Source organism: Mixophyes fleayi, chromosome 5 (assembly GCF_038048845.1).
Source record: "Mixophyes fleayi isolate aMixFle1 chromosome 5, aMixFle1.hap1, whole genome shotgun sequence".
NCBI classification, from domain to species: domain Eukaryota; kingdom Metazoa; phylum Chordata; class Amphibia; order Anura; family Limnodynastidae; genus Mixophyes; species Mixophyes fleayi.
The window spans coordinates 163,786,439-163,799,615 of record NC_134406.1 but is presented as its reverse complement, the minus strand read 5'-3'; the positions used below and the strand labels follow the sequence as shown (position 1 = coordinate 163,799,615).

General features: G+C 41.8%; 1 protein-coding gene across 2 annotated transcripts in view; it reads left to right on the top strand.

Annotated features, from left to right (window-relative positions):
* PIGN (phosphatidylinositol glycan anchor biosynthesis class N) overlaps positions 1-12,895 on the top strand; it is a 284,334-nt gene extending 271,439 nt beyond the window's left edge. For both annotated transcript variants that reach the window (XM_075212942.1, XM_075212943.1), the window contains one exon: positions 12,151-12,895. In XM_075212942.1, the coding sequence (XP_075069043.1) occupies positions 12,151-12,274 (124 nt within the window). In that variant the 3' untranslated portion in view covers positions 12,275-12,895. The remainder of the gene's footprint in view (positions 1-12,150) is intronic.
* Positions 12,896-13,177: the final 282 nt, after the last annotated feature.

Sequence of the window (13,177 nt, the reverse complement as noted above, 5' to 3'; positions counted from 1 at the left end):
AGTCTGTCCGACTAACTGGCTGAAGAAGTAATGAATCATCATCATCAACATTTATTTATACAGCGCCAGCAAATTCTATAGTGCTTTACAATTGGGAACAAGCATTAATAAAACAATACTGGGTAATAGATACAGACAGTGAGGTAAGAGGACCCTGCTCGCAAGCTTACAATCTATGAATGTATTACCGTTACAAAAGAAACATATTGTGAAGAACAACTTTTAGATTACTTGGTGTCCTTCATTGTAAGAGAAAGGAAAGTGTGCAGTTTTGGCTATTTTATTTTGATTAGCCTTTGACCTGTCCCAATATGTGTATCAGTCGTCAGACTATAAAAACCTTTATATCACATTTACAGTACCGTACTGCATTGACCTCCCATTTCCCTCAATAGTTTTGGTTTTAGATGTCAAACATTCTGAGAAAAGATTATTAACTCCCTCTGAAAGCCTGGGTAGAATATAATTGTACATGGCCATAAACAGAAACTTATATTAGTGACCTTTCATGTGGCTCCATGCCCGGTGATTGCTTGATAACAAGCCGATCTTCCATTTGAAAGGAGTTTTGTAGTGCAATTAACAATATTTATGTCAGTGGAAGATATCTCATAAAACTGACCTTTATGAATAGGAGAAAGCTGTAAAGGTTTGTTGATCCTTTTTTGCAACCGGTAACAAACCCCTGTGTTTTCAGTGTAACATCTTTTATGAAGGCTTACTAAATTATTTATTTAATATTGATATACAGTATCATTTAGTGATGGTTGCACAATAGATTGAATATAGCATTCACATTTATTTATTGATCATTTTATGGGTTACGTCATTTGCAGGTCGAACTTTAGTCCAGTAATTAGTATGGCCAGCTGCGTATAACTAGGATTTCATAAGTCCAATGCCTGTACAGTTGCAATAGATGCAGGTTAGTGCCTTTTTGTCACTAAGGTGGGAATTCAATTCCCACAGAATTAGTGCGGCGTTAAAGCTGAAGGAGCTGCGAGCAAAAAGCCGACGTTGAAACTACCGTAATAACGATAATTAAGCACATTATTACCGTAAGAACGGTAATAATGCGCAGGCCGCATTACTTTTACCAGTAACGCGGCCAATTGAATTCTCCCCTAAGTGTAGATAAGGATCTAGTAATTTGCTGTTCTACAGTCTGCTCCATATGTATATAACCATACAGGCTCATTTATGATGCCGACCTGCACAGATCCACAAATGCCATTGTGACCTCACAAAGCACCATTTATTGGTGCTGTGGATAAATATATGGGGCTACATATTATTACCATTATTATTATCGTTTATTTGTTAGGCGCCACAAGGTTTCCGCAGCGCCGTACACAGAACAAACAGTACACTATACAGGGTAAAACAGTACAGAACAATAAACACAAAGTACCAGAACTTCAGAAACTCCAGGCAGGCAAATACTGTAAAGACGGAGCAGAAGAACAGGTATGGAGACAGGAGGGGAGAGAGGCTCTGCTCATACAAGCTTACATCCTAAGGGAGGGTAAACAAAATCAGGCACAGAAGGGAGCCAGTGAAGCAAAGGGGAGAGTAAAAAGGAGCCAGGGGAGAATGTGCGTATCAAATGGCATCCTACTGTATTATGGAGTAGGGAGATCTGATGGGCATTTTTACTGCTATCCCCAAAGCTGTACATCAAGGTGTAAATAATACAAAAACTGTAGAACTAGGCTCAACTACACAAGTTTATACATTTAAAACACAATAAATAAAGCCCCTGTGTCCCCTTTGCTTTTGGAATTGTACTAAAGTAAAAATAAGCTGTAACAAGCAGTGTTTTAAGAGTAAAATTGTGAGTACCCTGATGCAAGGAATTTGAAATATATCACACTTCTATATTGACGGAGTAGAATCTGGTTTCACATTGAATATAGACATCCATTTTCAATGAAAGGCATAATGGACAAGATGAGAAAGATTCCTGTTTATTGAATAATCAACACCCTCAAGAAACACCTTTCCATTGTCTGTTCTCGCATTTATTAACTCAACTAGACAGTTAAGAATTTGTTTATTGTTCAAGTGAAATGATAAAACAGCTGTAGTAATAACTCCTTATAGAAATAATAGACATGGAACAGTCCCTTGGCTATTTATGACTGTAGGAAATGTAATGGCACAGCACATTTTTATACATACTCTATATGTGTCTTTTTTTTTTTTTTTTTTTCTACTGTAGTGTGCATAAATAGATGCATGCTCCATTTTGCATTCTCATCGTCTGTTTGGTCTCTTTGGTTTGTATTTAGTGAAACTTGCACAGTGAAATTTGTACAGATGTAAAATATCATCTCAAAGTGCCAGCTAGTATTACATATGGACCACATCCTTATTTTTATTTTTTTAGCCATAATGCTGCTTGTTTCAAACATCACAACTTTATTTAATTTTTTTATTACATTGACTTATCTGTAGATGTTAATGAGCTTTATTTGTGAAATGTACCTAGACAAAGGGAATCTGTGCACTGGAATATAGTGAAGTGAAAACTCATTACTACCAGTCAGTTACACGTGTCAGTTAGTCAGCCTCAAGCACATTAGTCAGATAATCAGTTACACACACGCCAGTTACATGCATGTCAGTCAGTCAGTTACACGCACATCAGTCAGTTGTCAACATGTCAGTCAGTCAGTATGTTACTTACACATTGCTGTCTGTCTTCTCTCCCCCTGATTCTCTTCCGAGTAACCCTGCACCCTTCACCCACTCATTTGCAAGTCCATCCTCTCCCCTTCTATCTTTCCTATGACCGCCCAGGTTGTACTATCCCCCAATTGTACCTTTTGTGTCACCCCCCCCTGAGCCCTCCATTTCATTCTCCTCCTTTGAAGCCATGTCTGTCTCTTCTACACCATCCATCTTCATGTCTCAGTCATCTAACGCCCCCCGGTCCCACTTCCCAATTTTTAGATAATTTTTCTGCCTGGCTTCCCCATTACCTCTCCTCAGACGTCCCATCCATCATCCTAGTTGACTTTAACATCCCCATGGACAACCCAACAGACCAAGCGTCCATCAAGCTTCTTGCCCTTTCTACCTTTTTTGGCCTTTCACAGTTTACCTCTTTCCCAACCGACTCCTTGTTAATCCCTTCACCTTGTCTTCTCCCATAAATGTGCTTTTTCTGACTTCTCTAACTCTCCCTTCCCACTCTCAGAGCACCATCCCCTTTCCTTCATTCGTTACTCATCTCTGCACCGCTCCCCATGCCCAAATCTACCCTTAAAATGCTTAACAACTGATATCTATCCAACTTTTACTAGTGCCCAGGGCACTACAGAACCTGCAACCCTTCTAGGCTAACGTAATGCCAACCGCAAGCTGACCCTCCCGGGCAGTACTTGGTCTGAGACTATAGCCGACTCCATTGAAGAGTGGCGTGTTAACAGTGTCTGCTACCGTAATGTGCGCCCTAACCACTGCCCATCGACTCTATTGTGTATTAAAATCCTTCAAGCTTAATTCAGCCCTCAGTTCTCATAAAATGCTTAACGGTTGATATCTTTAATTCCTTTAACCTCTTAACCTTATTTTAACTATTCTTGAATAAATGACACAACACCTTAATGTGGAAAAATTAAAGGAGTTTATTTTGAAGGTATGGTGGTGGAGAAAAAAGAGCAGTCAGTTCAACATCAACCAGGCAAAGCAGGATGCCCCAGCATTAACCATGGGACACCCACAGATGGGGGACAACCAAAACACACCCTGGGTGCACATATCTACCTTATAAGGGGCATTCGCCCCGGGCACTACAGAACCCGCCCCACTTCTGGGCTAACGGAATGCAACCACAAGCCAACCCGCCTGGGCGGTACTTGGACTAAGACTATAGCCGACACCATTGAAGAGAGGCGAGTTAAGGGTGCCCACTACCGTTATGTGTGCCCTAACCACTGGCCGTTGACTGCACTGCGTTTTCCAACCATGCCTGCATCCCTAGAACCCGAGGCCCGCCACCAACCTACTCTATCAATGCTAAACTTCGATAAACATCCCCTATAATAAAATTATGCCCTCATCGCTCAAATGAGCACTATCACGCCTATAGAGAAGGGGGTTCTGAAATATAATGAGCGGATGCTCAATCCGCAAGCCACCTACAGAGCGAGTTAATCGGCTACCACAGATTTAATTTTCTTCCTGATCTCGTCCAGCACCGGTCCATCATGGAAGGCACGCCAAATCCTCATTGGCACTATATCGAACCAGCATATAAAAAGGGCAGGCCAGGAAGCATGGACCCAAGCTAGTTTGGACTGAATCAAGAAAATAGGTTTAACGGATTTACCTAGGCCCAAATCATTCCCCGCTAGTTGAATTCTCAAGATATGGGGCACCCCACGATTAGCTACCTCCTCCACCAAGAGCTTTCTAAACCGGGGTCACCGTAAACCTATTTGACCTATCCAGTTAACCACTACCGACCCTGGAAATGAAGATGTATCTCTTGCTGCTGTATGCAGCGCAGCCCAATGAACATATGAGTGTCCTAGCACCCAAATCTGCCGCATGGTCCGGTGGTCTGTAAAGGCAAGATAGCACCACAAACATTAGCATACATAAGCAACGGCATTCAAAATTTCCTATCAGTGGGAACAGAAAAAGAGCCAGAAATGAAGCATTGAGACTCGTGGAGACCGCACATACTCCGTAACAAACAGCAGCACATCATACCAGAGGTGCACATGCTCGCAAAAGTTAAAGAGGAAAAGAAAGAGGGGAGCAGAAACACAAGTGAAGGTGAAACCATAAAAGCTTGTGGCGCCAAGTGACATTCGGGCTCACTTTTAAGAGGAAAAAATGGAGAAAGTCCTTCGCTCCCTGCCTCCACAGGCAATAAGCAGCCTTAATCCTGTGTTACAGCAGCAGAGAGAGTAAGGGAGGAGGAAAGTCATGTAAACAGAGAAAGGCATACATAACGCTTATACACATTAGATTTCCACCTGCCAAGCTCCTTAATAGCTGGCCCAGAGGCGCCAGCAACCGCTGCAAATGTGACGGCCCCGATTCGAAAGGCATGGATGCCGAACTGAGAACTATCCAGGCCAGCGCGACCAAAGTACGCTTGAACACCACCGAAAACTGATACCTGGTGAGAGGAGAACTGTCACCATGCATCAGCCATGGGACTGTGGATTCAAGCCGTAGACCAGCAAATTCCCACATTGTTGTAATCAGGCAAACAGCAAAACCGTCCATTGGAACCATAGTAACCCAGTGCCCTCGACCAAGCTGGTCAAATTTGGATCTCCTCACTTTACAGCATACAGAAGAAGAGAATATCACCACATGCTGTGCTAGCACACCTGACAAAGGAGCAGACCTAGAAGAAGCAATTGGTTCGCTCACATGGAAGGCACCAAAGTATAACATGACATAAGAAGCGCAACATAATGCAATCTCATGCACGTCCCGTGCCACTTTTGAAATAGCTTCCATTAATTTTGCCAAGAGAGCATCACTAATGGGCTTCCTCTGATCAGGGGCCACCGGGCATTCCCTCGCCCAACCCTTCAATGCCCTGGAAATAACAAAACTTCTGGTGTAATCGGCCTCCCCATGCAGCCAAGCGAAGAATGATATTCCCACCAGAGACCCTGCCATTGTTGCTCTGGACTTACTGGGTTGAATCCCTGCTCAAACAAATATCAGCATGCGATTGTGCCCAATTTCATCAGTACCATGGCCATGGCTCCGGACAGCGCACCACTCCTGCCAAGCCAGGCCATACTTCCTCCGAGTTGCAAGGGATGGTTCAGCCAGGGTAAACACCAGAGACGAAGTAACCCTCTGACGATTAATTTCCTGCACTACTCCAATGTTATCACACCAGAAATCTATTTGTTTTTTAACTAACCTTTCGGGCCAAAGTTCCACAGCCACCACTATTGGGAAGATCTGTAGGAGAGGAAACTTGGCAGCACCCATTCGCCGGGCCAAGGTGCCGCGCACCAGTCCCCGGGCAAAGTAGGCCCAAAACCTACTGCCCCCGCAACGTCTGTAAAGAGATCCATCTCCCAACTAGACACAGGGGGTGCCGGCCATAAACGCACCCAGTTAAACTTCTGCAGGAACAGATCCCACACTGCCAAATCCTCTCGGATCTCGGTAGGATAATGAATTTTTATAGGACTTATAGCTAACTTCACCCCAGCCACCTTGTAAAAGCGACTCAGACATTGCGTTCTTAGCCTTCTTGACACGACAAACATGTCTATGTACCTGCCTTTAGCAATCCTGTCATGGACATAAATCATAATTCTGTGAAATATGGGCGTGCTAGCGCAGCGCACCATTTCGGCCCCATAAGACGGGAACCTCCATAACGTCAAGCCTGTCGCCTCAGCGCCCGATCATCCTCGCACGTTAAAAAATGATTGCGCAAATTCTTAACAAGTTTCTGGGGGGCAGTCCCCGGAGCCAGAGGATGCAATACTGGAGCTATAACAATCAGACAACAAAGGCTGTACACCAGGTAAATCGTACATATATCAATCTCACCTTGCAGAATGGAATCGCCCTCTGAGCCGTCAAACTGACCTTCCCCTCCCAACGGGGCTGAGCTATGTCCTCCACTGCTCACATAACTGGCAAACCGGTCCACCACGGCGGCTCCTTCATCTGCTGGGAGAGACATGTTACTGACAGAAGCCTGAGACAGGGAGCCACGAGATGCAGACCTCTGCCCCCTACCGTCCACTATCTGTGAATCCTGCGCTGACCTGACAGATCGCTCACCATATTGGCTGTCCACTTTATTACGACTGTGCCTAAACCTGCTGCTGGCCCAGGACCTATTCAAAGTGGAAGTACTCTACCTCCCGCCTACAGAACTGCTGGTGGAAAGGTGAGGGGTTGCATCACGTACCACAGCCAGAAATTGAGTGCCCTCATGAGACCTAATAGAAGTGAGAACACCCTTCCCTCTTTTAGCAGGGGGAACCCCTTTTGATTCCAAAGGGCAGGACTGAGAACTGAGGCCTTTAGAATGCTGGGGCGCCCCACTAACAACCTCAGCCTGCTGCCTGTGCCTACTGATGGTGAAGGGAGCTACCCCCACCCTCTTATGTCCATGCTGAGGGGCTCCCATACTCCCCCCAAACTGACCAGAGCCGCGGGACCCAGTGACCAGAATCACGGCGGGAGGGGGCACCCCCGCTGCTCATTTCACACGCTGGGGGCACGGCTACCCCCCCAGCTGAAGTATGGCCACGGGACCTAGCATTTCGAGGTGCAGAAGGGGGACCACCCCTGCCTCCTTTTTCCCCCGAGGAAATGAAGCCCTGGCGCTACTGCATTTTCACACCTCGTGTCTGCTCCTTGCTCTGTGACACGCCGTCACTTCCAGTTGAAGGGCACGAAGCCCGGGCAGAGGATTAACCTTCCGCTGTGGGCCGCGTCAAGGGGTAAGATTTGCTCCCGCTCACTCTCCTGGATGGAGAGCAGGGCACCCGGAAATAATAGGGGTTGGCATCAGAAACTAACGGGGGAAAGGCTCCTGGACGGGGGCTCCATACTGACAGGGGAGCTAAAATGGAGGACAAAGAAAAATGGGGGGAGAAAGAGGGGGGAAGGGGTACAAGGAAAAAAGGACTGGGAAGGAAAAAGGGGGGATAAGAGAAAGTGTGTGGGGGAAAAAGGAGGAGTAGGTTTCGAAAGAAACAATAAAAAGGGGAACAGAAACAAAACGGCACTAAAATAAATTGTAATATGAGTGAAATGGGAAAATCTACAGGAAGAAAGACGGGCAAAGATAAATCGGAAAGATAAAGGAAAGTGTAGAGAAAAAACAATGAATAAAAGCACTAGGGGACAGGCAGAGAAAGCACAGTGATACTTATCCACCAACGTCCCGAAGACAAGAGGCTGCTTAACTCTCCGCTCAGCTAACTTATGAGCTATGTCTAGCCCTCCCCTTTGACATCAGATGGGCATACTCACTTAGTTAAATTAATAACCCCACAGTACTTACTATAGTTCAATGATACAACCTTAGATTTTAAAATCGTTCAAGCTTAATTCAGCTATCAGTTCTCATTCTAGATGCAATGCTTGATCCTGCTATTTTCTCCTCTACACTTGAAACTTGAAACTTTGGCCCTCTCCCTTGCTAATCGATCATTCTTCAAGTCTCATCTCTTCACAGTTCTCCAAACCCTGCCAAATTTTTGCCACTTTCAACACTCTCCTTTGCTTTCTCCCCTCCCATCTTCCCTTACTGACACTGATATTGCCTCCTTTTTCACTTCCAAAATTGAGGCTTACAGACACAAAATCTCCTCTGCCCATCACTCTTCTGCCACCCATTCCAGCCTCTTCTCCCTCAAGCCATCAGCTCTTGTGCTCCTTCTGCCCCCACTACAGTTGATTAAGTCCATTGTCTTATATTATCCTCTCCACCCTAAACCTGCCCCCTGGATCCTATCCCCTCTCACCTCCTTTGCTCCCTCTCCCCCACTGTCTGCTCCCATCTAGCACACCTCTTCAATCTGTCCTTCTCCACTGAACTCTTGCCCTCATCCTTTAAACATGCTTCACCGATTCTTAAAAAATCCAATCTTGACCCCCACCTCACTCTCTAACTACAGCCCTATTTTTCTTCTTCCTTTTGGCTCCACAATTCTTGAGTGGCTTGACCACAAGAAAAAATAAAGTGAAAATAAACCCTTTTGTATAAACAATTTGTAAATACATAAAATTATTGCGTGATCTACTCAGTATCAGGACTGAGGACTGTAGTGGATCTCTGTTATACACATTCTGCAAGTGGCACTAACTGTTTGCTGCAATGTATGTATCATACTATACAATCCAAACATTCTGTAACATCTATTTGTGGCCTGCTGTTTGTTCACATTCACTGGTAATGATGGCTTTTTAAACTAATTATTTACATCTGTTTTTGATTAAGAACATTTGTTTACATTATGTGGGCTACAATGTATCTCCGGTATCTCATTTTGTTGAGTAATTTGATTTTCTGTTCTCTCATTTCTTAATAAATGTTTTCCTCTAAAACCAATCTACTAATTTCATAGTTTGGCTGCATTTAAAGTACATATATTACTTGTTACTGTAATAAAATATCTATTCTGCACTTATTATTTTATGCCTATACTTCTTTCAAAGAAATGACGACCTCCTTGAGATACCACACTGGCAGGCGTCTTGTTGAATTTATTTGCATAATTGAGACATAGTTATATATCAATTATAAATATTTATTCAAAATTGCTTATAGAACATCATCTGGCAGCCAGTAAGTCATGTGGGGATAAGGTTAGAATAACCGTTTAGTAAGTTGTGCAATATGTTAGGTTATCCCTTTTTTTCCCATATTCTTGAAATATTTTTCACATTGTCAACATGCATAAAATTCATAAAAGCCATCATGTTTAATGTTTTGTGCGGTATTGTGTAAAAGTTAAAACTATGTGCAGCAGTCTAATATTTCATATATTGTACAGCTAGATGTCCAGCACAGTACATCGTGAATACTGCCTACAACCCCATAACTATCATATAAAGCCCCATCTACTGTCAGGTTACTCTTGACTGATCTCATGCTACCCCTCAGGAGTTGTGTCCAGCCATAGAAAAAAATATGGAGCATCTTGATATGTCTTTGTTGTCACATTGGTTTAATTAAAGCTCTAATCTTGCATTTTCTATACTGACGATCCATATCAGGAGTGAAACCTTAGTCCAATAACAGCACAGGTTGTTTCCGAACTTGTTTTTATCAGTGGAGATACCTCCTGAGTAATTTGTTTTTCATAGTGACAAAGCTCACCATGTCATGAAATGACTCAGCAGGTGACATGTTACCATGTTTCTATGGGAGCCTGGGATTTGACAGGACTTGCAATACAATGCCTTCAGAGCTAGACTGACTTATTTCCTCCTGGCAGCTCCCTTCAATTCTGTTTACTTTAAATGCTAATACTGGTGTTTTGTTTAGTTGAGCAAGGGAAAGCCCTTTAGCTATGTTATTGATAGAGGGGAGGCTTTCAAAGAAAAAGCAATTTCATATTAATTTTGGGTATTAAGGGAAAATTCACCATGCTAAATTATGATCTCTTTGCTAGTAGATATTTAATGTTTGCTGATAAGTCCTAAAATATTTTTAAATAATGTAAAAAAAAAACTAAAATTATTTGTACATTAGTGCCACTCATTATTATTCTATTTCAATTGAATATGTTTAAGTTCAACACTCAATGTTCTGTTTTTTCATAGTTCTTTTTGATTGGGGGGGTGGTGGTAGTCACTTTAACGATGCTGTAAACACAGACAGTGTGTACAACAACATAAATAATCCCAATGAAAACACAGCGACATGTAAAAAACCCAGACTTATTTATGCACAGACTCAGCACAGTTTCAATTTGAGGACAGCCCAACACTTTAAAATGACATCACTTTGAACCGTGACTTGCATATTTAAAGCGGCAATGCAATGGACTCGCCGTACGATCATGTAATGTATGTATGAAGTTTACCGTACCAGGGTAAGGATTAGGGTTAGGATTAAAGTTCATAGTTACATTACATGATCGTGCGGGTCCATTGTATTGCTGCTTTAAATATGTTGAGGCTCAAAGGGACGTCATTTTAAAGTGTCGGGCTCTCCTCACATAGGTTTGCAGGATAAGTGATCTCCTTTACTTATGCCCTTTACTACCTTAAGCAGCCTGCAGTTTAGGGTACAGCCTTAAAATCTTTGGGGCAGATTCAATTAGTAAACATATATGCATGAAGTGTCTCCGGAATGACAGTGGAGACGTACGTATATGCCTAAATGTAAGTAAAATAGTATTTGTTTCAAATTAACAATTATTAATTGTCTATTCATGTGTCTGTAAATAATATTTGTATTATCAGCACAACATCAGAATGCACAGATTAAACATTCACGTACAAAGCTGAACCTTTGTTTATTTGAAACAAATACTATTTTACTTACATTTAGGCATATACATACATCTCCACAGTCATTTCGGAGACACTTCATGCATATATTTTTACTAATTGAATACTCTGATGGCTTTAAGTGTGAAACATTCTCACTCAGTCCAGGAGGAAATGGCATAATATGGAATTGCAAGGCCCAATAGCAAAATTCGGGATTTGTGTCCATCCCTATCGTAGGCCTTCGGTCTGGTCTTCTTGGCATGTGCTGGTGTATATGCCCCTGAAAACCCAAACAGGGCATCACTGCAAATGGGTTTATCTTCTGCACATCCGGCAAAGAGCAGGAGCAGTGTCCCGTCACACCCCCTGCAACGGTTATAGGTCTGCTTATGCACTCTATATGTCATCTGACAGTAGGGATGACAAACTTAACATCAAATGGCATTGTATACTGAAAGGCTCAGCTTTGTACGTGAATGTTTAATCTGTGCATTCTGATGTCGTGCTGATTATACAAATATTATTTACAGACACATGAATAGAAAATTACCATGTATTATTATAATATAACTTGTATTTTTCTTTTGCTGGGTTGTATTACATTTTTTGTGTAGTATCAGCATGTTACAGGTAGGATCCTTATAGATTTATTTTATCAAGCTAGATATTAAAATGTGAACAGCAAGTGGCACATACTGTATTGTGTAAAAAAATTGTTTATTTGAAACAAGTACTATTTTACTTACATTTAGGCATATACTAGCATACCAATTTGTATGGTTGTAAATCTGTAAATGTATTTAGTTATGGACATTCCTAATGCCTAAACTATGGCTAAATATTTAGTGGTAGTCTAATAAATATTATCATGCATACTATAATAATTATGCTGTATGTGTTCCGCTTTAAACAGCCACATGTATTACAATGTTAATTCATATGCAAGCGAATGAGTTTTTACTGTAAAATGCCATTACATTTTTCCCAGTTCTTAGTGTATTGTGAAGACACTATTGCGAATCATAGCTCATGAGTAGAGTTAGGGCCAGAACCACTTTTGATTTGGTAAACTTTTGACCTTTTTGTTTTCTTTTTTTTCTTGATCATTTGTGAAAATTGTCCATTGATGACTACTTTACTAATATAGATTCTGTAATTACTGAACACTGTTGTTTTGTTTTCCTCCAGCATCAGCCACTATGTCATTGTGATGTCTATGACTATCTTCCTGATGCTTCTAAGTGGTTTGGTTCAGTGTCTTACTACAAAGAAGATAGAGATTTGGAGAAAAAAGAAGCATCATGCCACTTAAACGAGATGAAAGGCTACTACAATCACTGTACTTGAAAGTAAATATAAAATAAATATTGAAGATTGCACGGATACACCTAAAATCCATTCTTGAGGTTCTGTACAAATCAGGGGCAGGCTGGGCTGGGGAGCAGGGGGACATCTCTCCCCCCGGGCCGGTCCCACAGTAGGCTACCTTGGGCTGGCTCACTAGGTCACCTGCATTTTTCTTTCCTTTAAAATGTTCCTAATAGAGTCGAATCCTGCACCCCGGGCTAAAATTTGCCATCCCTTCTCTGGTACAAATCCTACACATAACCAATCAGGTTCTAGTTTCTGGTTTTAGAGCTGTTTAGCAAATGAGAGTAAACATTTTTTTAGTTGCAGTGGGGTACTGCACTATATTAAGTAAGCCCTTTTATCGTATGTGTTTGTTAACTTGTCCTTGTAATTGACATAATTTAGAGGAAAACATATGCAGAAATGTCAAAAAATGCAAAGTCAGCCTCTGAGGGGAAACCAAAATTAAGTTAATGTGACTGCTATAATTAATAAAACGTAACATGGGTGTTAATAATAGTTCTTACAATAAGATTGTGTTTTTACTTTTTATATTTTAACAAATAAAACAAGTCTACAACTACTTCTCACTATTGTGATCTGCCTTTTTTTGCTTAGAACTAGGAAACAAGTTATTTCCTGCAATCTCCTTGTTTACTATATATTAATAGGCAAGCAAAATATTCAAAAACTTCTGCAAAATATTGACCTCATTTTGCGTATGGCCATGAAACTTCACTTTTGGATTTTAGCCCTACGTGTTCAGTCTGAGCCCAACCTCACCACGGAGCAGAGTAATGTGACCATTGTGCCAGTTCTTTTCATATACGATACATATTTTGTGAAATGCAGATTTACAAATACA